Raw genomic sequence first — 27,012 nt, 5'->3', positions numbered from 1 at the left:
GTGGGATTCAATCCCGGGGCTCCAGGATCGCGCCCCGGGCCAAAGGCAGGCGCCAAACTGCTGCGCCACCCAGGGATCCCAACAACAGACTTTCAAAGTCTTTTAAAGAGTCCCCAAGACTATTCTAGAGTGTCTGTGAGGTCTGTTTTCATAAAAGTGCTAAGACCTGATGTACCTTTTTTACTGTGCTTACATTTGCACCAATGTTGCAAAAGTAATGGTGACTCAGTTTGTTGCCTCAACATGAATCAAGGCAGTGGCCACAAACTTAAAAGTCAAGCCACATACAAAAAACAAAACAAAACAAAACAAAAAAAAACAGGTTTTGTTTAGGAAGATCCTTGATGAAGCAGTAAAAGTTATTAATTTTATTAATCTTGGGCAGCCCCGGTGGTTCAGCGTTTAGTGCCTGCCTGCCTTCAGACCAGGGCGTGATCCTGGAGACGCGGGATCGAGTCCCACGTCAGGTTCCCTGCATGGAGGCTGCTTCTCCCTCTGCCTGCCTCTCTCTCTCTCTGTGTGTCTGTCACGAATAAATAAATAAAATCTTAAAAAAAATTATTAATCTTGATCCTGAAGTACATTTAAAAAATATTTTTTGGGGGACACTTGGGTGGCTCAGTTGTTTTAAGTGTCCAGTTTCAGCTCAGGTCATGATCTCAGGGTTTTGAGATCAAGCCCTGCAGTGGAGCCTGCTTAAGATTCTCTTTTCTCTGTCCCTCTCCACCCTCCCCCCTTTAAAAAAAGGGGAAAAAAAGGTTTATGTCAAAATGGGAAGTATACATAAAGTATTTTTGTTACTACCACCTGTGGCCTGTAGGGAAAGTACTTTTCTGATTGAGTTGAGCTGAATTTGCTGTTTTTTGTTTCGCTTTGTATTTTTTCATAGAACACCAGTTTTACTTGAAAAGACAACTGATAAACGAATTATTCAGACTAGTATTTGGCAGATGTTTTCTTGCAAATGAAGTGAGCTTGTCTATTCAAGGAAACAACTGACAGTATTGATTGCCAATGAGAAAATCCAAGCTTTCAAATAAAAATAGAATTTTGGAGAAGTTGTATTTGCTATGGTGAATTTGAAAACATCCCAATATTTGAAGACTTTTCTGATGAAATTGGTGGTGCTATTAACAAATGTAATTTTTGATATTAAATAATGAAAGGGGTTTACATTTGTAAGAATAGCATAACTTAGTGAACACTTTTTTAAGATGTTACATAATTACGTTAAAAGATATATTTACAGTGGAAGACATACTAGTGCATTTTAACAGGTGACGAGTACAAGATGTTCATTGATAAGGCTTCGGATTCTGCTTTGCAAATAGCCTTTAAGAAACCACCACTTGTTGAGTTATTGGCATAGTGTCAAGAGTATCTGAAATTATCTGAAAACGTTATTAACACTCTTTTGCAACTTCACATATGTTTGGAGTCAGATTTCTTTCATGCACTTCCATCAGAGCAATATATTGCAAGAGATTGAATGGAGAAGCAGATGTAAAAATGCAGCTAGCTGTCTTCTATAAAGACAGACATTAAGGAGTTATGCAAAACAAAAGTCTTTTTTTTTAATACAGCTTTCATATGTTACATTAACATGTAATGGGTTTATTGTTTCTTCTACATGAATTGTGAATAAAATGTTTTAAAAATGCCTTGGTTTTTTTAATTTCTAATATAGTAAATACTGGAAGATATAACCTGTGTACATTTTGTTTTTAAATTAAAAATATTCAAGCATAATTGACACACAGTGTTACATGTTTCTGGGATACAACATAATGATTTGACAAATGTATTTATGTGTACCTTATATGCTGTGTTCACAAGTTTAGCTCCCATCTGTCATGTCATAGCTAGGAAATGCTCTCTTGTTTTCGTTAATTATGTAATCTTGGGGAGGAAGGAAAACTAACCCAGAAACTTAACAGAAAACTAATCTAAAGCTAACAGAAAACTGTTATTTAGCAGAAAATTGAATTAGTTGCTTACTTTTAACAACTAGGAAAACATTTATATTTGTCTTTTCTTGAAAAGCTGGAATCTGCCCTCATTGGGCCTGCATTTTCTTTTTTTTTTAAGATTTTTTTTTTTTATTCATGAGAGAGAGAGGAGAGAGGAGACACACACACACACACACACACACACACACACACACAGAGAGAGAGAGAGAGAGAGAGAGAGAGAGGCAGAGGGAGGAGCAGGCTCCATGCAGGGAGCCCGACAAGGGAGTCGATCCCTGGTCTCCAGGATCAGGCCCTGGGCTGAAGGTGGCGCTAAATCGCTGAGCCACCCGGTACGCCTGGGCCTGCATTTTCTGTAGTAGGTGGTAATGCTACTGTCTGTAAACAAGGTAAAGTCCTGCTAATTTGACATATTTCCCGTTCAGTCTGCTTTGCTCATTTATATTCGTATCCCTGTGTACTTCTGTAGACATTTGACTTTTTCATCCCTGACCAGTTTCATAATTATCTTTTTAAAAAACTGATTGCATTGAAGTATAATCAACATATAAGAGATTGTATATCTTCGAAACACACCATTTGATAAGCTGGAATAAGTGTATATATACATGAAATTACAACCACAGTCAGTGCAGTAAATGTACCATCACCAGGAATGTCTGTGTCTAATTCCTGCCTCCTGCTTCTGCTGCCCCCAGCAAATGCTGATTCTGTTACTGTTTTAACAGTATCATTTCATAAAAAGGAATCTGAGAGTACGTGTTCTTTTTTTTGTCTGGTTTTTCTCAACGTAATTATTTTGAAGATCATCCATGTTGTTGAGGGTATCAGTATTTCTTCTTTATTGCTGAGTAGAGTTGCACTTAGGGATATTTCACAATTTGTTTATCTTTTTTCCTATTGATGATTATTTGGGTTGTTTGCCGTTTTGAGCTTTAACCAGTAATGTGGCTATGAACATTTGTGTATAAGCCTTTTGTGTGGATTTATATTTCCTTTCCTCTTGGGTAGTTACAAAGGAGTAGAATGGCTAGATCATATGGTAGGGTATATTTAACTTTTTAAGAAACTACCAAACTATTTTATTAAGTAGTTATATCACTTCACATTCCTGTCAGCAGGGTATAAGACTTCAGTTGCTCCACATCCTTGACAACATTTGATATAGCAGGTGCTTTAAATTTTAGCTATTCTCATAGATAGGTCCTGGTGAATTGTGGTTTTAATCCATACTTCCCTAAGGACAGTGTAGTACTGAGAATCTTTTCATATGCTGTTTGTCATAATACATGTTTTTTCGGTGAAGTCTCTATTTAAATATTTTTCCCTTTAAGGACACTGGGCAGTGTACTTGGTTATTAAGCCTGTGATTCTTGGTTTCAGCTCAGGGCATGGTCTCAGAGTGGTTGGGTTCCCCTGTCCAGGCTCCTTGCAGAGTCAGTTTGAGATTCTTTCCCCTTCCCTCTCCCTCTGCTCCTCCCCCTGCTTGCAGTTCTGTCTCTCTCAAATCAAAATCTTTAAAAAAATTTTTTGCCCTGTAGAAATAGTTGGATTTTTAATAAACTTGAGAGTTTTTGATATTTTCTGCAGGTAGGTTCTTTATTAATAGATATATACTTTACAAAGACTATTAGTTTGGCTTGTCTTCATTTTCTTAATGATGACTTCTGGAGCATAGAAGTTTTAAATTTTGATGAAGTCCAGATTATTTTTTTAAAAGATTTTATTTATTGATTTGACACAGAGAGCAAGCACAAGCAGGAATGCAGAGGGAGAGGGAGAGGCAGATTCACTGCTGAGCAGGGAGCCCAAATGCCGGGCTCAATCCCAGGATCCTGGATCAGGACCAGAGGCAAAGGCAGAAGCTTAACCAACTGAGCAACCCAGGGGCTCCTCATTTTGTTCTTTAATAATTGTGCTTTTGCTGTCACCAGTATATTTTTGCGTAACCCAAGGACCACAAAGATTATTTTTTTGTGTTTTTGTAAGGAATGGATCCAGGTTCACTTGTTTTTTCCTGTTTTTCTTTCCTTCATTCCTCCCCCCCCCCCCCGCATGGCAATCCATATGGCAATCCAGTTATTCCAGTACCATTTGAAAAGGCTGTTTTTTGAATCTTTGTAAAATATCAGTTGTCCATGTATGTTCTGGACAGACTATTCTGTTCCATTGGTCTATTTGTCTATACCAACACCACAGTTTCAGTATTACAGCTTTCTAATGCTTTTTAAAATCAGGCAATGAGAGCTCTCCAACATGCTCTTTTTTTTTTTCAGAATTGTTTAGGTTATTTTAGGTCCTTTGTATTTCAATATGAATTTTAGAACCACTTAAATTTTGGGGGGGGATGCCTGGGTGGTTGAACGTTTGCCTTCGGCTCAGGCTGTGATCCCGGAGTCCTGGGATCAAGTTCTGCAGCAGGCTCCCTGTGGGAGCCTATGCCTATGTCTCTGCCTTTCTCTCTGTGTCTCTCATGAATAAATAAATAAAACCTTAAACAAATTGTTAAGGTTTTATTTATTTGAGAGAAGGCACAAGAGAGCACAAGCAGTGGAGAGGAAGGCTGCCTACTGATCAGGGAGCCCCTTGGGAGGATTGATCCCTGGACCCTGAGATCATGACTTGAGTGGAAGACAGCTGCTGTTATAACCAACTGAGCCACCCAGGTGCCCCTAGATCACTTTTTAAATTTCTACAGAAAAGTTGCTGGGATTTTTGAAGAGATTACATTAAATCTGTAGATCAATTTGGGGAGAATTGACATTTCATTTTTTTTTTTAAGATTTTATTTATTTATTCACAAGAGACAGAAGCAGAGACATAAGCAGGGAGAAGCAGGCTCCATGCAGGGAGCCTGATGCGGAACTCTATCCCAGGACTCCAAGATCACACCCTGAGCAGGCGCCCAACTGCTGAGCCACCCAGGCGTCCTGAGAATTGACATTTAGATAATAATGAGTCTTGATTTATGAACAGGGTTTACTGATGTGGAGAGCAAAGGCAAAAGAAATGTAGAAAAAATTAAATTGCTTTACAACTTGGAGCCCAGTGACAAATTTGTGGGACAGGCAGGGTGACCACCCTCCAGGAACTCTACTGCCTGGAAGTCAATACTTTGCTAGAGGCAGAAGGCAACCTTAGCTTGCCATTAGCCTGACCTCCAGGATGCTGGGAAAACCCCTCTGGAAACTTCTTTATCTCTGTCCCCTGCCCCCCCAGTATATATTAGCAGTCATCCCCTGGGCATATGGCCTACCGATACACGTCCTGAGGGTCTCATGAGCATGGCTTCCCTGGACTGTAGTAAACGACTCTTTCCTAACACCAACTAGCCCCTCAAGGTCTGGAAACCTTGCTTCCCAATTCCTTAGAGACCCCTGCTCTCCTTCACCCCTCCCCACTCCTCATGACCCCCCTGCATCTCTTTGCCTGCATGTCTTGTCCATGCTTTAATAAAACCATGCGTTTTACTGAAGACGACTCAAGAATTCTTCCTTGACCCTTGGCTCTTGAACCCCAACATTTCACATCACTGTCACTTCATTTACTTAAGTTTTTCTGTCAGCGTAGTTTCATAGTTCTTAATGTACAGGTTTTTCACATCTTTTTTTTCAAATTTATTCCCAGTATTCCATATTTTTTGTTACTGAGAATTTGGTTTTTAATTTAGTTTCCAGTTAGTCATCACTTGTATGTAGAAAAACTATTGATATTTTGGTATTGATCTTAGGTTTTGCAGCCTTGCTTGATTCACTTACTAGTAGGTTCATTATTTTTTGAAGATAGATTCCATGTGATTTTTTATGTAGTTGGTCATGTTTGCTGTAAATAAAGACAATTTTACTTGTTCCTTTTCTGTCTGAATTCTTTTTCTTGTCTGGTTTCATTACATAGAACTTTCAGGACAGTGCTGGAGTTAAAATCCTCATCTGATTCCTAATCCCAGGTTGAAAGTGTTCGTCTCTACCTCTGTTCCTAGTTTGGTGAGGGGTTTTATAAGGAATGAATATTGGGCTTTGACTAACACTTGTTTTACATCTTTTGAGGTGATAATTTGATTTTCCATTTGTATTTTATTAATATATTACATTTTTTAAAACATTGATTAATTTTTGAATGTTAAATGAACTTTTCATCCTTGGGATAAACCCATGTGGTAATGATGTAATTGTCCCTTAAAGGACTGTTACTGAATATATATATTAATTTTTTTAAAAGGAGTTTTGCACATGTGTTTGTGAGAGAGAGTGGTCTAGTTTTGTATTTTTTTTCTTTTATGATGTCCTTGTCAGTTTTATACTGGTCTGATAGAAGGAGTTTGAAAGTATTTTTCTTTTTTTTTTGAAAGTAGTTTTCAAGTCTCAATTTATCTCATCTAATCTTTATTCCTTTTGCTGTCTTTTGGTTTAGTATGCTTTTCTTTTTCCAATTTCTTAAGATTTAAAGTAAAGCTGTTGATTTGAGGTCTTTCTTTGTTAGTATAGGCATTTACAGCCATAAATTTCTCTCCCGGGTACTGTTTTTGCTTCATCTCATGAACTTTGTAGTTGTAGTTTTGTGTTCCTTTGTCTCAGGGCACTTTATTTCCCTAGTTATTTCTTCTTTTACCTCTTGGTTGATGAAGTGTGTGTTTAATTTCCACATATTTGTGGATTTTCCACTATCCTTCTGTTAACTGACCTTAATAGGTGTAAGTGAAGTCTGTTTCATCTCCCACTCTACTCTGGGCTGTGGAGACCTCTGAAATCACTCCTAGTTTTATTATTTTAGTCGGAGACTATGCTTTGTGTGATTTTGACCTTTTTAAAAGTTTATTAAGAATTGTTTTATGGCCTGACATATATCCTTGAGAATTTTCTATGAAAACGTGAGAACACGTGAGAAGAATGTATTCTGTTGTTGGGTTGAGTGTCCTGTATTTGTTAGGTCTGATATCCAGTATAATCTCAACCATTATATGTATAAGAACTGTGAGTTCACATTCATTGGTAAGGGAACAGAGAAAAAGGACTTTAGCATTTCTTTTTTGCAATTCAGTAAGCTACACAGAGTCAGCTAGCAACAGATTCTTCCTATTTTTGTTTATCTGTGAGTATCTTTATTTCATGTTAATTTTTGATAGTTTTGCTGGTTCTAGAATTCTTTGAGCCCTTTCTTTGCTGACCGCTCTGTCTGATGAGAATCACCTGTTAATCTTACTTGAGTTCTCTTGTGATGAGTTTTCTCTTGCTGTTCTTAGAGGTTTTTTCTCGTGTGTGAAACATTTTGACTATGATGTTTGTGTTTGTGTTTATTCTACCTTAAGTTTGTTGGGCTTTTTGGATGTATAGATTAATCCATACCAATAAATTTGGGAAGTTTTCAGCTATTCAAATATTTTTTCTTTTTCTTCTTTCTTCTGATACTCCTATTACATATATATTGGTGTGCTTAATGGTATCCCACATTCTTCGAAGCTGTATTCATTTTTAAAATTTTTTTCCTTTCTGTTCTTTGGATTGGATAATTTTTTTTTCTTTTGGAGATTTTATTTATTTATTTGAGAGAGAAAGTGAGTGAGTGAGAGCACTAGTCCGGGAAGGACAAGGGAGAAGCAGACTCCCTGCTGAACAGGGATTCCCTATGGGGCTCAGTCCCAGGACCCTGGGGTCATGACCTGAGCCAAAAGCAGATGATTAACCAACTGAGGCACCAGGTGTCCTGGATAATCTCTTTATTTTTAGAATACAAATTCTTCTTTCAACTTAAACCTATTGTTGAGCCCTTTTGGTGAATTTTTCATTTCAGTTTTCAATTGCATAATTTTTTTTTAATAATTTCACATCATGTATTTGATGGGACAGTGTTACCATACTTTCCTGTAGTTCCTTAGTCATGTTTCATTTAGCTCTTTGAATTACTTAAAGCAGTGAGTACCTAATTCTTTCATAGGCAGTTTCTGTTGCCTGCTTTTTTCCCCCAGTGGACTATGGGTCATGCTCTTTTGTTTGTTTGCAAGTCTTGTGATTCCTGTTGGAAATTGAACATTTTAGATAATGTATTGTGTCAGCTCTGGAGCTGATCTCCCTATTTCCCACCCCTGGGCTTATTACTATCTGCTTGTTTACTTGTTGGTGACTGGCCAGGTGTCCGTGAAGTCTGTTCCATCCCCCACTCTACTCTGGGCTGTGGACACCTCTGATACCACTCCTCAGAGGCCATAGCCTTGGGCATGTAGTTATCCTGGGGTGGTGGTGTGTTGGCGGGGCTATTTCTGATCACACTTTCAACAATGTCCCTGGGGTATAATTTGCTTTGTAAACCGATGCAGTTAAATTCATGCTCCTTTGATTGAATGGTGTCTGAGGTCAGTGAAATCTTTTTTAACCCAGGGGGACCCTTCCCACCAGTCTCCCCATTTCATTTCTCTCTGGCATGCTAGGTAGTTAGTTCAGGCTTTAGCTCCAGTGACTCTTAACTGTCCTTCCAGTTAGCTATCCAAAATTATCACTGTTTTTGAGAGTACCTTTTGGCCAGAACTTTTTTGCGCCCTGTTCCATGAAGTCGGCTCCTCAGAGTTTTGGATGTAGTTCTATTGTTCTAAGCCTTGCTTTTCACCCTTGGGGAAACCCGGAGTCAGAGCTCTTGGGCTGTGGGTGGGGACTGTGGTGTACTTGTCTCTGAGTGACATCCTCACTTCAGAGCTGAGTGCCTGGATGGTGGGGCTGGAAAGGAGGGCGGAGTAGTTCTAGTTAATCTTTGGCTGGCTTTTCTTGGTGTGAAATCCCATGAGCTAGGTCCGTTGCTGCCTGGACCCCAGCAGCATCTCATACAGGTAGGGCTTGGATGGATGAAGGGAGCTCCTGCCTCTCAGTGGCACTCCTGCAGAACTTAGCGCAGGCCTGGGCAACAGGGGCAGGGTGAGGAATGTGGAGGGCTGAGTTCTTGGCTGTACCAATCTGGAGCAAAGTTGAAGCCCCACTGAACTGGGAGGTAGAGAAGGCACTAAGAGGTCCTGATTTAAAAGCCACAGATTCTTGCAGTTCTTTGAGCAGATTTCTTGAAAAAGTGTTTTTCATTTGATGCCTTTAGAATTTTCATTTCTTGCCTTTAGAATTAATTCCAGAGACTCTAAATGGTCATTTCAGTAAAAATAATTCTTACCAGTTTCACAGGGAGTGGGGTTGTACCATCGTGCTGGATGTGGCATTCCTCAAGGGTACCAGTTTTCTAATACTTTCATCCTTGGATTTTTAAAAAATCATTTGTTTGGGACTGTATGGTTGGAATTAATGTATTATTACCTTATTAGAACTTGATTGTTTAGTTCCTAGCCCTCGGCTGGAAAAATTCCTGGGGGGTTCTTGGTGTTTTTATGATCTGACCCCGCTATGTAGATTCTCTCTGGGGAGGTGTCTGTCTTCTGCTGCTGCTCCTCAAGGCTCTTTGCTCGCTTGTATATATCTAAGAGGAAAAACTTTTGTTCCAATTATTTGTTTTTCCTAATTAAAATGTAAAATGATATAGGAGAGGTACTCTATGTGAAATATACACTTGATAGGGGAAAAATGTAAAATGTCTTGTTAATATTTTGTTTTGGTTACATGCTATAATGTTTTGGATATGCTAGGTTAAATAAAATATGTTGTTAAAATTTCACCTGTTGGGGGATCCTAGGTGGCTCAGCGGTTTGGCGCCTGCCTTCAGCCCAGGACATGATCCTGGAGTCCCGGGATCGAGTCCCACATCGGGCTCCCTGCATGGAGCCTGCTTCTCCCTCTGCCTGTGTCTCTGCCTCTCTCTCTCTCTCTCTCTCTCTCTCTCATGAATAAATATATAAAATCTTATAAAATTTTTTTTCACCTGTTAAAGTTTGATTCCTTTTACTTTTAATGTGGCTTCTAGAAAATTTATAATTATATGTGACTGGCATTTTATTTCTATTGGTCAGCAATTCTCTATAATCTCTACATCACTTAAATGAGGTCTTTGATTTCTGTGGTTAATTTGGAAAAATGTAGGGATTACAAAAATCATATAAAAGTATCTTAACTTTTAGCAGAGCATTAATTTTTTCCCTTTCATGTAATTGCAGTAAGGATATATACTGAAAAACTTATTTTGTATGGAGAATATCTTATTAAAATTTACGATTTAAAAAAAATTCTAGTGTTAGTGATTTTTCATGCCTGATAAGTGTTCAGTAGCGCTTTGTACTTAAATTTTTTTTTTAACTTTTTTTGAGAGCAATAGCATGTGCATACGACTAGGATGGGAGGGCAAAGGGAGAGAGATTCTTAAGCAGGCTCTTATGCCCAGCATGGAGCCTGATGTAGGGCTTGATCTCACAACCCTGAAATCATGACCTGAGCTGAAACCAAAAGTCAGAAACTGAACCGACTAAGCCACTCTGGTGCCCCAGCATTTTTAATAGTTACATGTGGAATTTCTGTATTTAATCAATTTATTTATTTGGGTACTGTGTACTTGATAGGGGTACATGATGAAGTAGGGCCTTCTAAGTCCCTCCCCTTCTTTAGGGGGTCTGGGATGGAGACTGCGCAGAGGGCAGGAAATTCTCAGTGTGTTGGAGGATAAGTCAGGCAAGGACTCTCCAGCAGCTGAGGTCCTCTCTCTTTTTCTTGTGCCCCTGCTGGAGGTGGTGGTCAAGGGGGCTCTTACTCCATGAAGGCTATATAGACCATAAGGTCCACCACTCAGGTGCTGTGGTCAAATTCATTGTCGTACCAGGAAAGGAGCTTGACAAAGTGATATTGAGAGCAGTGCCAGCCCCGGCATTGTAGGCCCACTGACATGTTGGGGGATGGGGACACAGAAGGCCAGGCCAGTGAGCTTCCCACTCAGCTTAGGGATGACCTTGGCTACAGCTTGGTGGTGCCAGAAGAAGCAGGGATGATGTTCTGGGCAGTCCCTCGGCCATCACACCACATCTTCCTGGAGGGGCTGTCCACAGTCTTCTGGGTGGCAGTGTTGGCATGGACCAATGGCCATGAGTCTCTCCACAATGCCAAAGTTGTCATGGATAACCTTGGCTAGAGTGGCCAAGCAGTTGGTGGTGCAGGAGGCATCGCTGACAGTCTTGAGGGAGTTGTCATACTTCTCATGAATCGTGCCCATCGCAAACATGGTGGTTTCAGTAAAAGAGGTAGAGACGGTGACCCTTTCAGTTCCACCCTTCAAGTGAGTCCCAGCCTTCTTCATGATGGTGAAGACCCCTTCAAGTGAGTCCCAGCCTTCTTCATGATGGTGAAGGATTCCACAGTGTACTCAGTACCAGCATTACCCCATTTGATGTTGGGGGATCTCGCTCCTAGAAGATGGAGATGGACTTTCCATTGATGACAAGTTTCCCATTCTCAGCCTTGATTCTACCATTGAATTTGCCATAGGTGGAATCATATTGGAACACCCCACACCATTGGGTCTCGGGTGCAGCTGACACTACACAAGAGGTGGCCATCTATCAAATAGGAAGGAGCAGAGAGCCAGAACTTTTACCTCTAAAATCTTATGTTAGGAATCCTTAAACGAGTTGTTTCAGTACAGATTTTCCTAATTTGAAAATGTATTTAGTACGTCTAACCTGCTGAACATTGTAGCTTAGCCTGGCCTACCGTAAGGCAAATCGTGTAACCCAAAGCCTATTTTCTAAGAGAGTGTTGACTGTGTTATGTAATATATTGAATGCTGTACTGAAAGTGACAAACAGAATGGTTGTGTGGGTACAGATGGTTGTTAGTGTATTGGTTGTTTACCCTTATGATCCCTTGGTTACTTGGTGCTGTGGCTGCTGCTGCTCACTGCCCAGCATCCCAAGAAAGTATCATACTAGTATTGCTAGCTTGGGAAAAAATCCAAATTCAAAATTTGAAGCATGGTTTTTACTGAATGCATATTGCTTTTTCAGCATTGTAAAGTTGAAAATTCTAAGTTAAACCATTGTAAGTCAGGGACCGTCAGTATTTAAGTATCTATGTCTATTTTAATTTAGTAAAACTGATTATCATGGCCTCTCTTTCACAGATGATGACTTTGACCAGTTTGATAAGCCTGGTGCAGAGCGATCTTGGAGAAGAAGAGCTGCAGATGAGGACTGGGACAGGTACGTAACAACTGGTTACTTGTAGTGCATGCTGATTTATCTCATTCTGCCACTTGGCTCTTCAGGGATCCCCCCCCCTTTTTTTTAAGATTTTGTTTTTAAGTAATCTCTGCACCCAGTGTGGGTCTCCAAATCACAACCCCAAGATCAAGTGTTACATGCTCTACCAACTGAGCCAGCCAGGCATCCCACCCTGCAGAGATTTTTACAAGAACAGTATGTTGGCCAGCAGATGCTCTTTCCCATATGGGTCTGTCGCTGCTGGGCTGAAGTGAGGGCAAGGGCAGGCCTTCCAGGTCAAAGGCTTTCTGGCGGGCTCCCATTCCAGGCCTGTATTGTCTGTAGGGCACTGGTTATCCTGTATCCCTTTGTTTTTACACAGTGATGATAATTATTTGGTGGACCCCAGAGCTATTATTGCCAGAGTTCTTTTGTTCTATAGCTTACTCAGTATTTGGCTAGACTTTAAAATTTTTGCCAATTTAATATGTGTATGATAGTACTTGACTGTAATTTAAATTTGTATTTCTCTGAATACTAGCAAAGATGAAAATATCTTCAGGGATACACACACATGTGCACTGAAAGTTAAAAACGTTCAGAGTAGTGATGAATGTCAATTCTGCATAGTGATTGAAATCACTGGTGAATGGTTCTAGTAGAAGTTAGAGGGACACATACTGGGAGAAGTACAGGGGGGCATATCTGGGCAGTGGGGGATGTAAGATAAGGATCATTCTTTACATGTTTTTGTTTTTGTTCTTAAAGATTTATTGATTTTAGAGAGAGAGAGATCTGGGCGGAAGGGCAGAGGGAGAGAGAGAATCTTAAGCAGGCTCTAGGCCCCTGCTCAGCACTGCTTGACATGGGGCTTGATCTCACAGCCCTGGATCACGATCTGAGCCAAAACCAAGAGTCAGATGCTTAACCAACTGAGCCACTCAGGTGCCCCCTATGCATTTCTTGGCCTCTTAAATGCTGTGTTGAAAATGTAAAAAATAACTTTGTAGTTAAAGTCACAAAGTTTAATAATAAAGTAAAAATAGGCCTGAATATTAAAAATGACAATGGTCTTCTATAGTAGAAAGAAAACCTGATGGCCATTTGAAAACTGTGATGCTCCAGGAGTTTTACAAAATAATCTACATTAAAAATTATATACATTAAAAACTTAACAGCCTACATAAAGGTGTTAGTGGCTCCTAGGCAGTCTATAAAAAATTACTTAGAGCTTACAACAGAATCTATAAGAGAAATGGCCCTACCTGAAGTAATGACAAGTAGTTTTGTTTCAAAGATTGTGAGGGGGAGCTGAATAAATATCTTAGTAGTTCACTCACCATTTGGATTTTCTCTTCTGTCAGTTGTTTGTTCATATCTGTGTATTTTTCTTATTGTTTGTCTTTTCCTTATTGATTTTAGGAATTCTTTATATTTGCTGCAATTTACTTTTTGTACTTGAATATCTCTTCCCAGTCTGTGACATGTGTTCCCTTAAACAATAGCCTTCAGATGGATTTTTATAAATAATATAATCAAATGTATAACCTTTTCCTGTATGGCTTTTATTTTTTTATTAAAATATGAACAGTGTACTTTGGAATCATTTTAAGAGTTAGAGGAATGTTGCAAGAGTGACACTCTCTCATGGGCCCCCAGACTTGAAATTGCCTCCTGCCACATCCGCTATCCTCTCTGCTCTCTGCACATCTGCTCACTGAGGCTGTCCTGTTTCCCCACTCCCCTGCACAGTGGTCTGCAGGCATCAGGCCATGTGCTTCCCATGTACCTCAGTGTGTACTTTTACTTGTGTGTTTCCCAAGAACAGGGACATTCACTTACATAGCCACCCTATCACTTCAAAATCATGTAGTTATTAACAAACACAGAATTGTGTTTTTTTAATCTATAGTGGTTATTCAAGTTTTGACAGTTCTCCCAAAAATGTGCTTTATAGCCAAAAATGAGTTTCTTTTTTTCTGATTCAAGTTTCAATTCAGGATCATACAGTGCATTTTGTCCCCTCTTTATTCATCTGGAAGAATTATATATCCTTGTCTCTTATGACTGACATTTTTGAAGAGGACAGGCTCTTTATTTTGTAGACTCACTCTCAGCCTGGATTTGCAGAGCTAGATTTAGGTTATATATAGGAATACTAGTTGGCAGTGTGGTGGCCTTCCCAAGGGCATCACTTTCAGAGGTGATGTTGTGATGTTGGTCAAAGTGCTTTCCACTTTTTGTCCTTAAGATATTCTTCCCTGTTCTGTGTCCTGGTATATTTTGCATGTTCCTATGAAAATTGTGAAGTGTTTTTATTTTAATTTTTTTATAGTTAAGATATATAATTAGCCTGAAACTGATTGTTTTTTAAGTTCTTGAGAATTTCAAGACTATGTGAAAATAGAAGAGTACAGTGTACCTAGTGTGTCATCATTCAGCTTCAGCAGTTGTTATAGTCAGTCTTGTTTTATCTATAATCATCAGAGATATAAGTTCATCTGAAAATATTTCAGGTTGTATATCTTTAAAAAATGAAGGATTTACAAAGACAACCACAACAGAGTTCTATTTTGAAAAACTCCCTGAATTGTTAATGTCTTATTACTGATGGTCTCTTGGAAGTATCAGGGTATCACACACATCACAGTGTGGCTGTGTGTCTTTATGCTCTTTTATAGTTTGTGGAGTCCACATTACATCCCTAGATTCCAGGTTTCCAGGTGATTGGTAGACTTTCCAAGTGTTGTTTCATCTATAGGTTTTCCTGCAATTTTTTTTTTTTTTTTTTTTTTTCTCTGCAACTTTTTAAAGAAACAAGGTGGTTTGTCTTATGGAGTTTCTGCTTTTGCTGATTGTATTCCCTGGAGTGTTTTTGGTGTGTTCCTTCATCTCTTGCATTTTCTGTAAATTAATAGGTCTAGAAGTTGATAGGTTTACGTTTGAAAATGGGCAGGATAGGGATCCCTGGGTGGCGCAGTGGTTTGGTGCCTGCCTTTGGCCCAGGGCACGATCCTGGAGACCCGGGATCGAATCCCACATCGGGCTTCCGGTGCATGGAGCCTGCTTCTCCCTCTGCCTGTGTCTCTGCCTCTCTCTCTCTCTGTGACTATCATAAATAAATAAAAAAAATTTAAAAAAAAAAAAGAATGGGCAAGAGGATAGATGATCCAACTCACTTCCGCAAACTACTTGGCTCCTTTGAGGTTCTAAATAAGTGTTTGATTCTTTATTTACCGGTTTTCAAAATATGAGTCGATTCCTTACATCCTCCAAAGGTGGATTTAATTTTGAATCCTTTCCAACTCATAGATTTAAATACTACATTTGTATTTTAATCCATTGCAGTTGTTATTTTTATTAATATTTGGACCGTTCCAATATCTGTTCAGTGGGAATTTCAGTTGTCAAGAAGTTAGTTGGCTTTCTGCTGTCATGGAATTGGGTTTGGTTGTAATGTGAGGCAAAGCTTCGGTTTTTCTCATCCTCCCTGGCCTGAGTGGCAGCTGTTTCATCTTAATTTACGAACACGTGCCTCCTTTCTTCACTCATTTTCAGTGCATGTTTACATATGGAGGTTCTGTATCATGTATCACAGCCTCTTCCATGTACTCTCTCCCATAATAGTGGGAGAAATTTGAAAATTAAGGAGAAGAGTGAGTCAGAAATTATGATCAGCTCTTACTGCCATGTTGCATTAATGGTATATTTGGAAGAACATGTCATTGTTGAACCAGCGCCTGAAGTTTTTAAGTTTTTTTTTTTTTCTTTTAAAGCTTTTATTTATTTATTCATGAGAGACAGAGAAAGAGGCAGAGACACAGGCAGAAGGAGAAGCAGGCTCCATGCAGGAAGCCCAACATGGGACTTGATCCCAGGTCTCCAGGATCCCGCGCTGGACTGAAGGCGGCGCTAAACCCCTGAGCCACCTGGGCTGCCCCATTTTTAAAGTTTTTTTGAGGGATGTGCTCATATTAATCTGTATCCATATGGGTGAAGGACAGCATACTCCAGTTGTAGCTGAAAGTGATGTGATGACAGTGCTCTTTATAGGGGAGGGTTGGTTAAAGAAGCAGTAAAAGTTGGTCAGTGCCCAGGGTGTAGCAGCAGGCCTGAAGGGGAAGAAGTGTCTTAGAGCCCAGTGGGAGTTGCAGTGGTAGCAGCACATGGGACTGAACCGTGCAGGTATAAGGGAGGGGGCAGCCTCTCTCCTGCTTGGGAAATGTGGGGTCATCCCATGGGCCAGGGCCATCCAGGGGCAAAGGCCAGAGAGCTTGCATGAGTCTTCCCAGAGAAACCTGGAAAACGGAGTTGGCAGAGACCCGAAGAGGATGGCCTGGAGAGGGCAGGCACACTGACATAATGGGCTGAGGGGCAGGGTTTGTTGTCAGTTATACTTGTGATTTTGAAAGGCTGTAGCCAAGTGGCTGACTACAAAATATTTGTTTCCTGAAAGTGTCTTTCAGTATACACCTGTGTACTAGTAAAAGCATACTCAACAAGCTGATTGTCTCTAATCTTGGATAAGAAACAGCTGCCAAAGAGGCTGTTCTACTCATGTAGTGATGATTGGTGAGAGCCCGGAGGAGTCTTGCAGTGGATTCCAGGAAGCCTCTTCAGACCGCCCTGTGCTTCTCTCATTTCCTGACCCAGCAGCGGTTGTTGGCCAGGGTGCAGTCTCTTTGAAAGGACTTGATTGGGCTGGTCACTCCCACTAGTTCATTGTTTTTGGTGACAATTGGTATAGTTTTGGTAATGCTTTATATTTTACAAATTCCTTTCTTCTTATGTACATCTTTTGCAAGGCTCCATCTTGATGATGATAGCAAGGAAGTAAATTTGCTTTCTGTGTGGGATTTGTGCATAGTAGTCAGGATTTGGACCCCGGAGCTAAAGCATCTCTGTTCACCTAAGGATTTTGCCACTTCCTAGCTGAATGACCTTGAGACAATTAATTATTTAACAACTCAGGGTCTTTGTTTTCACATTTTAAAAAATGGGGGATGATGTAAATGTCTACATAATGGGATTGTGATATCAGTGAAAAAGCTAATACATGTGAAACAACTTAGAATGGTTCCTGGACATCATATACTGAACGGATACTCACGATGTCTGTTGTGTTCGTATAGACCTAGGCCTTCAGTCTCCCATCCTTTCTTATTTCATGCTGTTTTCTTTGTTGGTCATGGAAGCAGCTATTCTCCATCTCTGTGCCCTCCTCATTTATAAGTTTTAGTTTTCCTTTCTCTTCTTTGTTTTTTTTTTTTTTTTTAAATTTATTTATTTATTTATGATATTCACACACACAGAGATAGAGAGAGAGACAGAGACACAGGCAGAGGGAGAAGCAGGCTCCATGCACCGGGAGCCCGATATGGGACTCGATCCTGGGTCTCCAGGATCGCGCCCTGAGCCAAAGGCAGGCGCCAAACCGCTGCGCCACCCAGGGATCCCTCCTTTCTCTTCTTTGAAAAAATCCTTCTATCTAAGTAAAATAAATCATCAAAGACTGATTTCTTCTTCCGTATATACCCCTTGTTAGCAAAAGGTACAGATGGTTTCTAGATTTTTGCTTGTATATTTACCAGCGCCTTTTTGTATTCTGGTTTTAAGAGTTCTCAGGATCCCATGGGCAGATGGTATTCCCTTTCATTTTCAGTTATTTAGAGTGATGGCATCGCATGGATTTTTGTCTTCAAAGGGGAGAGTGTCTGTTTTGGTCATATAGAATCAATTTTCAAATGGGGTCCTGTCAGTATTGTGACTAGATCTTTTCTTCCTCATCCATAGAGGATGATTGTAACACTGAAGATGCAAACATTGTAAATGAAAGCTGATTAGGTGATTTGTGGAAATGATGGAAGAAATTACATGTTATTCTCTGATAGTTGTCTTATTCATACATACAGGTCTGTGAAAAGATTTACCCCATGGGTAAGCTCTTGTCCTGGGTCCGTCTGTGCTGTGTAACTTTGGGCCAATTATTTAATCTCTTATTCTGGTTTTATCACAAAATGAGGATAAAGGATTTATATAGGGTAACACGATAACCAAAAGGTGTTCAGTACATGAATGATTTGCCGAGTTATTTCTAGTTCTTTAAAGGTGGTACATAGAAACAGGCATTTCTGTTATAACTCTGGTGGGCATTCCCATAAAGCCTGGTATCTGTAAAGTAGCACACTACCAGTAAACGTGGTTTTTGGATAAAGTAGTGCTCAAAACCTGCAGAAACTTGTAACCAGAGTGCTTATAAAAAAGAGTAACAGCAGTAATAAGAATATTGGTGCATTTGCACCTGGAAGCATAGTCTGATTGTTTTCTCCTTCTTGATGTCATCCTTAAGACATCGAGTTCCCCAGAGCTAAGAATATATATTTCAGTGATATCCATCTTCATCAACCAAAAAAGCAAAAAACAAAACCCCAAAAACCATAAATGGGAAATGTCTTTAGCTTTTTGATCTGGTAAGGGTTTTGAATTTAATTGTGACATAATCTGCTGATCACTTCAGAACATAAACATGCTAACAAAAATTTTCAGACTACTAATAGGACTTACATGTTACACAAAGGTCACTCTCTTAGTCACAGTGATTTACTTGTACGCTCTTACCATCATTGTTTTTTTTCTCTTTTCAGTTTTGCAGTTTGACAAGCGTCAAATGGTCTCTCAGTGGTTTTGATTTTGATTTTCCTAGTTAATGATGTTGGACTATTTCATGATAGGTTTTTCTTTAAAAAAAGAAAAAAAAAAAGGATCCCTGGGTGGCTCAGCAGTTGGAGCGTTCTGCCTTTGGCTCAGGTTGCGATCCCAGAGTCCTGGGATTGAGTCCCACATCTGGTTCCCTGCATGGAGCCTGCTTATCCCTCTATGTCTCTGCCTCTCTCTCTGTGTCTCTCATGAATAAATAAATAAAATCTTTTTAAAAAATAGGTTTTTCAAGGCAGGAGAAAGCATAGATGTTACCTATTGTAATTTCTTTTTTTTACTGATTACTTAACAGGTCCGAAGAGATAAAAGATTTCATATTGAGATCAGAAGTTTAGTGAGAGCCACCTCCTTTAGCAGAGCCTCCCATACTTAAAAGACCACATGTTCTCTATATATTTGAAAATACATTCTCATTATTAATACATAAAAGGGAAGCATAGCAAATTAATATGTAAAAGGGAAGCATAGCAAATTAAACGGGAAAGTACCCAAACTCTGAAGTCCTGGGTTGATTTCCCAGTGATCTGCAGACTTTCCAGTGTTGTAGGAATAATGCAATGGCATGTCTTTTTTTCTTTCTCCCCAGCGAACTTGAAGATGACTTACTTGGAGAAGATTTGCTGTCTGGCAAAAAGGTAAGAAATTGAGGTCTTCTGAAACCAGCCTCCAGCTGTTTAATTGCACTGAACATACAGGAATGAATCTCATGAATGGGATGTGGTATTGGAAGGTTGGGTGCAGAACGTTTTGTGGATTGAATGATCTTTTGAATGCATAGAGCACTGACTGTTTAGTTTGTTAGTAAGTTCTCCAGTAACTTACACCTCAAGTGATTGGTCCTTTGATGCAAATATTTTAGTTCTTACTCAGTTCAGCAAGTGTTGAGTTTGTGAAAGCAGCAATATAAAACCACCACTTGCTCATGAGAAAACTAACATTTGGAGGCTAATATTTTGCATTCCCTTTTTGAAAGTCCAGAGCTCAAAGATAGCTGTACTCAAATGTAACACACGTTCAGATACATGAGAATAAAAGTCTAAAACCTAATACAGGTTTCTCTAAATCTTTTTGAGCAAAACTCTGTAGTTAACTTGAAAATGTCTGTATCTATATATCTTGTGTGTATATGTGTTTATGTTACTCTACCAATAACATAAAATATACGTTAAAAATAGAAATACATATCCAAAGATTAAAGTGAAATACTGAATTTTTTATTAACTGTTTAAAAAAACTTGTTCTTACTAAATATTAAGGTAGTTTTTTTATGCTTAGTTTTTAAAGTCTTAGGATTGTGCTGGTTCCTTACTGTCCACAGTAGTTATACATAAGCCTCTTATACTTTAGGTGATAAGGTCATGTCATTTGTCAGATTTATCAGATCTGATTATATCTTCCTTTTAATCTCATAGCTGATGAAGATCTTGTGCTAGGTGAAGTTTCAGTGCTGCCATTTTCTTGTTACTATGTTGCATTATTAGTTTTTCCGCTAAAACATGAGTTTATTGTAGGATTCTTTTGAAGCCACTTTCCTTTCTCTGTCCTGTTTTCTTCCTGCATCACTGGCCCTCAGGTGGCCTGGCTTCAGCCTGCCTGTCTTTCCTCCTTTAAGTGACTTTTGTCACCCTTAACTCTCAGTAAGAATTAGTTACCTGTAAATCCACTTGATCTCATGTAAGTAAATGGGGAAATATCAAAATATTGAAAGTGAAACCCTCAGTCCGTCCTTGTTTGAGGGGCTCATGCTCTGGCCTCAGGGTGCTCTGCACGTGTCCTGTGATTCAGGGTGCCAGGGCTAGTCCTTCCTATGTCACGGTCACGGAGGGAAGTGAGACTGTTTCTCTTTGTGACTCAGTGAAAATGACCTTGCACATCCTTGAAGTACTCTCACTTGGGAGTCCTCTACCCTAATGTAAACATGTTTTTTCCTTTGTAATTATTTAAGATATTTCAGTGAAGTATTTTACTTCAATCAGATGTTAAAATGTTTAGATGTAGTAAGATACTTTTTATGTAAGTTGGATTTCTATCCTTAGGCAAGCCTGGGGCAGGATAGTTTACCCCATGTTTCTTTCTTTTTTTTTTCCCCCTCTTTTAAGATTTTATTTATTTATTTATAGACACACACACACACACACACACACACACAGAGAGAGAGAGAGAGAGAGAGAGAGAGAGAGAGAGAGGCAGAGACACAGGCAGAGGGAGAAGCAGGCTCCATGCAGGGAGCCTGACGTGGGACTCGATCCCGGAACTCCGGGATCACGCCCTGGACTGAAGGCAGCGCTAAACCGCTGAGCCACCTGGGCTGTCCTGCCCCATTTCTATCAGGATGTCCCTCCAGCCCTAGTTAATTCTTTTGGTGTACATTTATTCCCATCTTGTGAGAGCTTTGGTCAGATCTCTTTATCAGTAAAGATGGAAAAGCACAGTTTGGTTTGGATAGTAACACTGACTCTTCTAAGGAAGTAGTCTAACTATTTCTTATTAGACTCATTGATTGCTGTGCTTTAGCCTCCATTCCTGTGGAATAGGAGTGCATGAGGGCGGCTGCACTCTTCTGCTGCTTCGCCCTGCTGCTTCTCTTCTGCTGCCTTCTCTTGGGGGTGGGGCCCTCACCCACCTTGGCTGGTTGGGAAACTTGTTTGATTGGGAACAGTATATGTACTCGTCTCTCCTTTCCAGCGCTGTATGTTGTGGGAATCAAAGGGGTCAAATGTATCAAAAAAGAAAAATATTAAAAAAGTAGATATAAACCCTCATGACTGACATTTTGCCATAATTCTTAAATTCTTTTTTCATATATTTTAGAGTTAACTTACTATATATAAAAACACTTTTTTTTAAATTTAGAGTTCTATTATTGTCATTTTTCCCTTGTCATGCATGAAATGTTTAAGGTATTTTATAATGGCTATGTAATATTTCAGTTTGTGTATATTATAGTATACCTAGCCATTCCTATATTCACTGAGGTTATATCCAGCTCATTGCTATGACTTTTTTACTTTTTTGCTATAACTCTTATTTTTTTATTAAAAAAAATTTTTTTTAAAGAAGGCTCGATGCTGGGCATGGAGCCCGACATAGGACTTGAACTCACGACCCCGAGATCAGGAATTGGACACTTAACCCATGGAGCCACTCAGGCACCCGTGCTATAATTTCGTTAAAAGAACTTTTTTTGGAAAGTGTTAAGCATATATAAAAGAAATGAGCAATGTGACCCTCCCCCTCATCACTGTCACTGCTTCAGCAGCTTTCACTTAGAGGCAGTTTTGCCTTATCTTTGCCCACTCGCTCCCCTTCCTGAATTATTTTGAAGTGAATCTCAGACATTATAATGATGTTTTAATGTACAGATGTTATGCTTTTGAAATTCTTTTCTTGGCAGATTTCCATAAAGGAGAATTTCTGGCTAAGGGCATAAACTTTTAAGACTCTTGTCTCTGTTGCCTACTTGCTTCCCAGCAATGAGTTGAGCAGCAGGTGTGTGAACATGTCTTCACCTTTCCAGTCCCCCAGGCGTGGTATCACTTCTCTTTTAAAATCTTTCTCAGTGAGGTAGACAGAAAATGATTTGTAGTTAGTTTATTTTGTGTTTATTTGATTTCTTTTTTTTAAATTTTTTTTTAATTTTTTTTTTTTTTTTTTAATTTATGATAGTCACTCACAGAGAGAGAGAGAGAGGCAGAGACATAGGCAGAGGGAGAAGCAGGCTCCATGCACCGGGAGCCCGATGTGGGATTCGATCCCGGGTCTCCAGGATCGCGCCCTGGGCCAAAGGCAGGCGCCAAACTGCTGCGCCACCCAGGGATCCCATGTTTATTTGATTTCTAACGGGATTGGATGTTTTGTCGGGTATTTATTAGTGAATTTATTGTTACAGGTACACTTGGCCTGCCCACTGTCTTTTCTCCACTTGAGTCCCCATGAAATATACAGAGATGTAGCTTTGTCTGGAGAGAGGCTCCTAGGCCGTTGGGCCAGAGGGCCACTCAGCCTCTTACTGAGTAGAGTGACTACATCCCCCCGACTGGGCAACTCGGGAACAAGTTCATCGGTGTTCAGAAGGGAGGTTGTTAGGGTGAAATCTTCAATGTAGGTTACAACTGAGAGGTTGCAAACTCAAGATGAGAAGCTGACATGGCCTAGCCAGAGCTTTGAGAGATGGGGGAGCCTGTCAGCGAGCGACCCCCTCATCAGTTGATCTTTCTTACTTTGCCGCAACTGGTGACAGGCACGTGCTCTGTGATACACTAGACCTTCCACCCTCTGGGGAGCCCTGGAGAAGCATTCTTTTTCTTTTATACTGTCTCTCTCCCCAGGAGGGGCATGACTGATCTGGCTGGTAAGGTTGGGAAAAGGGATTTTGCTGGCATTCTGGCCACTTTCTCTCACTCTGAGGATGTGTTTGCCCTACCTCCCTGCAGACCACCCCAACAGAGTCCTAGCTAATAACTCTGCCTTTGCCTCAGAAACAGTTCACTTCCATTCTTGAGGATGTGCTTGAAAATCAGTTTTTGCCTCAAAGATAGAGTCTAGCTCTCCATGTCTGCTTGATTGATGAAGTGGGGATCTTGGTCAGTTGCCTCGTAGGTATATTACTCATCACTTTCAGAATCCATATGGGAAGTTGAATCCTCAGAATCCAGATGTAAGATCTGATTACCATCAGGGCCTACCACAGCATACATTCCTGTTTGTTTGGTGAATTATTTATTGGTTCACTGATTTTTTTACAAGTATGTAAAAGTTTAACTAAAAAAGCAGCCTCTTAATGAAGTTTGGTTTTCATTGAATTGTAAATTTTTTTTTAAAGATTTTATTTATTTATTCATGAGAGACACAGAGAGAGAGAGAGAGAGAGACAGAGACAGGCAGAGGGAGAAGCAGGCTCCATGCAGGGAGCCCGACGTGGGACTCGATCCCAGGTCTCCAGGATTAGGCCCTGGGCCGAAGGCAGGCGCTAAACCACTGAGCCACCCAGGGTTCCCCTGAATTGTTAATTTTTATTTATTTTTCAAAATTTTTAAATTCTATTTGCCAACATATAGCACTTAGAATTGTTAGTTTTTAAAGATTTCCCATAGTTTTATTTATTTATTCTATTTATTGGGCAGCTAAATTTAGGCAGGCCTGGCTCATCTCTTTTAGCAGAGGACAGATTATGTGGGCTACTAAGCAGAACTTTATTTTGGCTCTGTTAAGCAGTCTGTTTCTTTTTCATACAGTTCCATTCTCCCTCCAAGTAAACTACATGGTCTGTGTTGTTATTTTATGTTACTTTATGTAATTTATTTTATTTTTTATTTTTATTTATTTATTTTTGAGTAGGCTCCACACTGAGTCCAGTGTGGGGCTCGAACTTACAACCCTGAGATCAAGACCTGAGCCGTTGGATGCTTAACTGATTGAGCCATCCAGGCGCCCTGTGTTATTTTATTTTTATTTATAATGTCCGCCATTAAGTCCCTTGAGACCCATAAGAACTAATAGGTTTCATATTTTTTGGCTTATATCAAAAGTACTATAAATGAAGAATGTGTAGATAAGTTTGAGAAGCCTATTTTTATAAGCTATAAAATGCCAGGAAAGATTGCTTGTTTGTTTGTTTCCTCTTTAAGAAGAAAGTCAAGTCTTTCTCTTTTTCCTTTTTCTTTCTTTACTTTCTTGCCTAATTGTGTGTTCAAGGGACGTCTTTTAGAGAAGTGGTAATTTATATATACCCTGAAAGTAATTTGAATAGAGGAGTAAAGTGTGAAGGACCCTCCTGTATAAGTATACAATGCTGGTGGTATATTTAACTCAACAAAACCTGGGACTGTAGAAAGTTGAGCAGTTGACAAAATCACTAGGCTTCCTCTTTGTAGCTACTGGTGTGATGAATGCACAGGCCTGTCAAGAGCAGTCATGTCTATTTTCTGTGTCATCTCTATTAATAAAGCTTTCTTTATTTTTTAAAAAGATTTTATCTATTTGGCAGCACAACCAGGGGGAGTGGCAGGGAGAGGGAGAAGCAGACCCCCTGCTGAGCAGGGTACCCCAATGTGGGGCTCCATCTCAGGACCATGACCTGAGCTGAAGGCAAACACTTAACTGACTGAGCCTCCCAGGCGCCCCCTAAAGTTTTATTTTAGTCTCTTACCATTTTAATTTGGCAATGCAGTTATCTAAAATCTGCTTCTCTCTTCCTTTTTTTTTTTTTTAAAGATTTTATATATTTGAGAGACAGAGCATGAGTGGGTTGGGGGGAGGGGCAGAGGAAGAGGTAGAAGCTGGCTGCCTTCTGAGCATGGGTCCTGGCTGGGATCGTGACACAAGCAAAGATACTTAACTGACTTAGCCACCCAGACACCCCTAAAATCTGCTTATTTCTAAAATTCTCCTTTTTTTTTTTTTGTTTTAAAAAGTCTTCAGATTTTGGATACTACTGTTAAATTTAGTCAAATCTTTTTTTCTAGGGGCACCTGGGTGGCTCAGTGGTTGAGCGCCTGCCTTTGGCTCAGGTGCTGATCCCAGGATCCTGGGATCGAGTCCCATATCAGGCTCCCTACGGGGAGCCTGCTTCTCCCTCTCCTATGTCTCTGCCTCACTATCTGTGTCTTTCATGAGTAAATAAATAAAATCTTGAAACAATTTTTTAAGTTTTTATTGTAATTCCCATTAGTTAACATACAGTGTAATGTTAGTTTCAGGTGTACAGTAAAGTGATTCATTACTTCCATTCATCACCCAGGGCTCATCACAAGAAGTGCCCTCCTTCATCCCCATCACCCGTCTCCCCCATCCCCCACCCTCTCCCCTCTGTTAAGCGTCAGTTTGTTCTCTAGAGTGAAGAGTCTGTTTCTTGATTTGTCTCTTTTATTTTTCTTTTTGTTCTGATTTTTAAATTCCACATAGAAAAATCAACTTTAGTCAAATCTTAAGGATACCATTCTTTCTTGTGTTTGATAGGGAAAAAAATATTTGTAGATACTGCTAAAGAACTCTTCTTTTTTTTGTTAAATTTAGAATAAATGTGATCATTAAGCTTGTTTCTTTTTTTTTAATTTTTATTTATTTATGAGAGAGAGAGAGAGAGAGAGAGAGAGAGAGAGAGAGAGAGAGAGACATAGGCAGAGGGAGAAGCAGGCTCCATGCACTGGGAGCCCAACGTGGGATTCGATCCTGGGTCTCCAGGATCGTGCCCTGAGCCAAAGGCAGGCGCCAAACCACTGCGCCACCCAGGGATCCCAAGCTTGTTGCTTCTATACTTGATTTTGCATCTGAATATTTGAGGTAGCAATTATGTCATGTGGAATTTCTCAGTTGTCAACTGGTCATATCAAAGTGAGATAACTTACTGAATGGCATATGCTTTAATAACAAGGTTAGAAATAATGCAGTCAACGTAATTTTGCACATTTGTAACGAATCTTTTTGTGGAAGTGGCATGCATTAATTAAATTTCTTATTTTAATTAGAATCAGTCGGATTTGTCAGATGAAGAGCTGAATGATGATCTTTTACAGAGTGATAATGAGGATGAAGAAAATTTCAGGTATTCATTATTAGCTCATTAAAAATTTTCTTTAAATTGTTAGTAACTGTAATTTATAAATATAATGGAATATAATTGTTAATGTGATATACTTTAATATGATTTTATTTTAAACAGGATATTAATATAACACATGAGAGCCATGTATATTTTTCTATAAATAGGTATTGGTCTTGCATTTGATGACCTCTATAAGTTCTATTGAGTGCAGGTTATGAAAACTCAGTAAAGGTATGTACTGCTCTTTTAAAGAATTCCTTTATTAGATGGGGGCAATGGACTTAGGCTCTTAATACTGCTGGCTGCAGTTTGATGTTGCTGCTTTTGTTTTTATTTGAGGCCATTTTTATTTATATGTAATCTGTTGACTGAATTGCCATTTTGGAAATTCCTTTGGACTGTATTTTTATTTTTTTAAAGATTTTATTTGAGAGAGAGAGTGAACATGAGTGGGGGTGGGGTGGGGTAGGGGGGTGGAGAGGCAGAGTGAGTAGCAGACTCCTTGCTGAGTAGGGAGCCTGATGCAGGACCAGAGATCAAGACCTAAGCCGAAGGCAGACGCTTATCTAGCTGAGTTACCCAAGGGCCCCTCGACTGTACTTTAGACTCTAGTTGACAATCTGAATGTAATTGTTTTAGTGAATATAGTTACTTTATTCTTTGTCAGCTGTTTTAACAAA

General features: G+C 39.6%; 1 protein-coding gene across 3 annotated transcripts in view; it reads left to right on the top strand.

The window, feature by feature from the left end:
• RBM33 (RNA binding motif protein 33) overlaps nucleotides 1-27,012 on the top strand; it is a 137,021-nt gene that overhangs the window by 15,111 nt on the left and 94,898 nt on the right. For all 3 annotated transcript variants that reach the window (XM_055334648.1, XM_055334647.1, XM_055334646.1), the window contains exons 2-4: nucleotides 11,994-12,072; nucleotides 19,376-19,424; nucleotides 26,256-26,332. In XM_055334648.1, coding sequence (XP_055190623.1) covers nucleotides 11,994-12,072; nucleotides 19,376-19,424; nucleotides 26,256-26,332 — 205 coding nt within the window. The remainder of the gene's footprint in view (nucleotides 1-11,993; nucleotides 12,073-19,375; nucleotides 19,425-26,255; nucleotides 26,333-27,012) is intronic.

This window comes from Nyctereutes procyonoides, unplaced genomic scaffold (assembly GCF_905146905.1).
Source record: "Nyctereutes procyonoides isolate TBG_1078 unplaced genomic scaffold, NYPRO_anot_genome, whole genome shotgun sequence".
NCBI lineage: Eukaryota > Metazoa > Chordata > Mammalia > Carnivora > Canidae > Nyctereutes > Nyctereutes procyonoides.
Note: the sequence above shows the minus strand (reverse complement) of the source record. Positions and strands in the feature narration are given on the sequence as shown.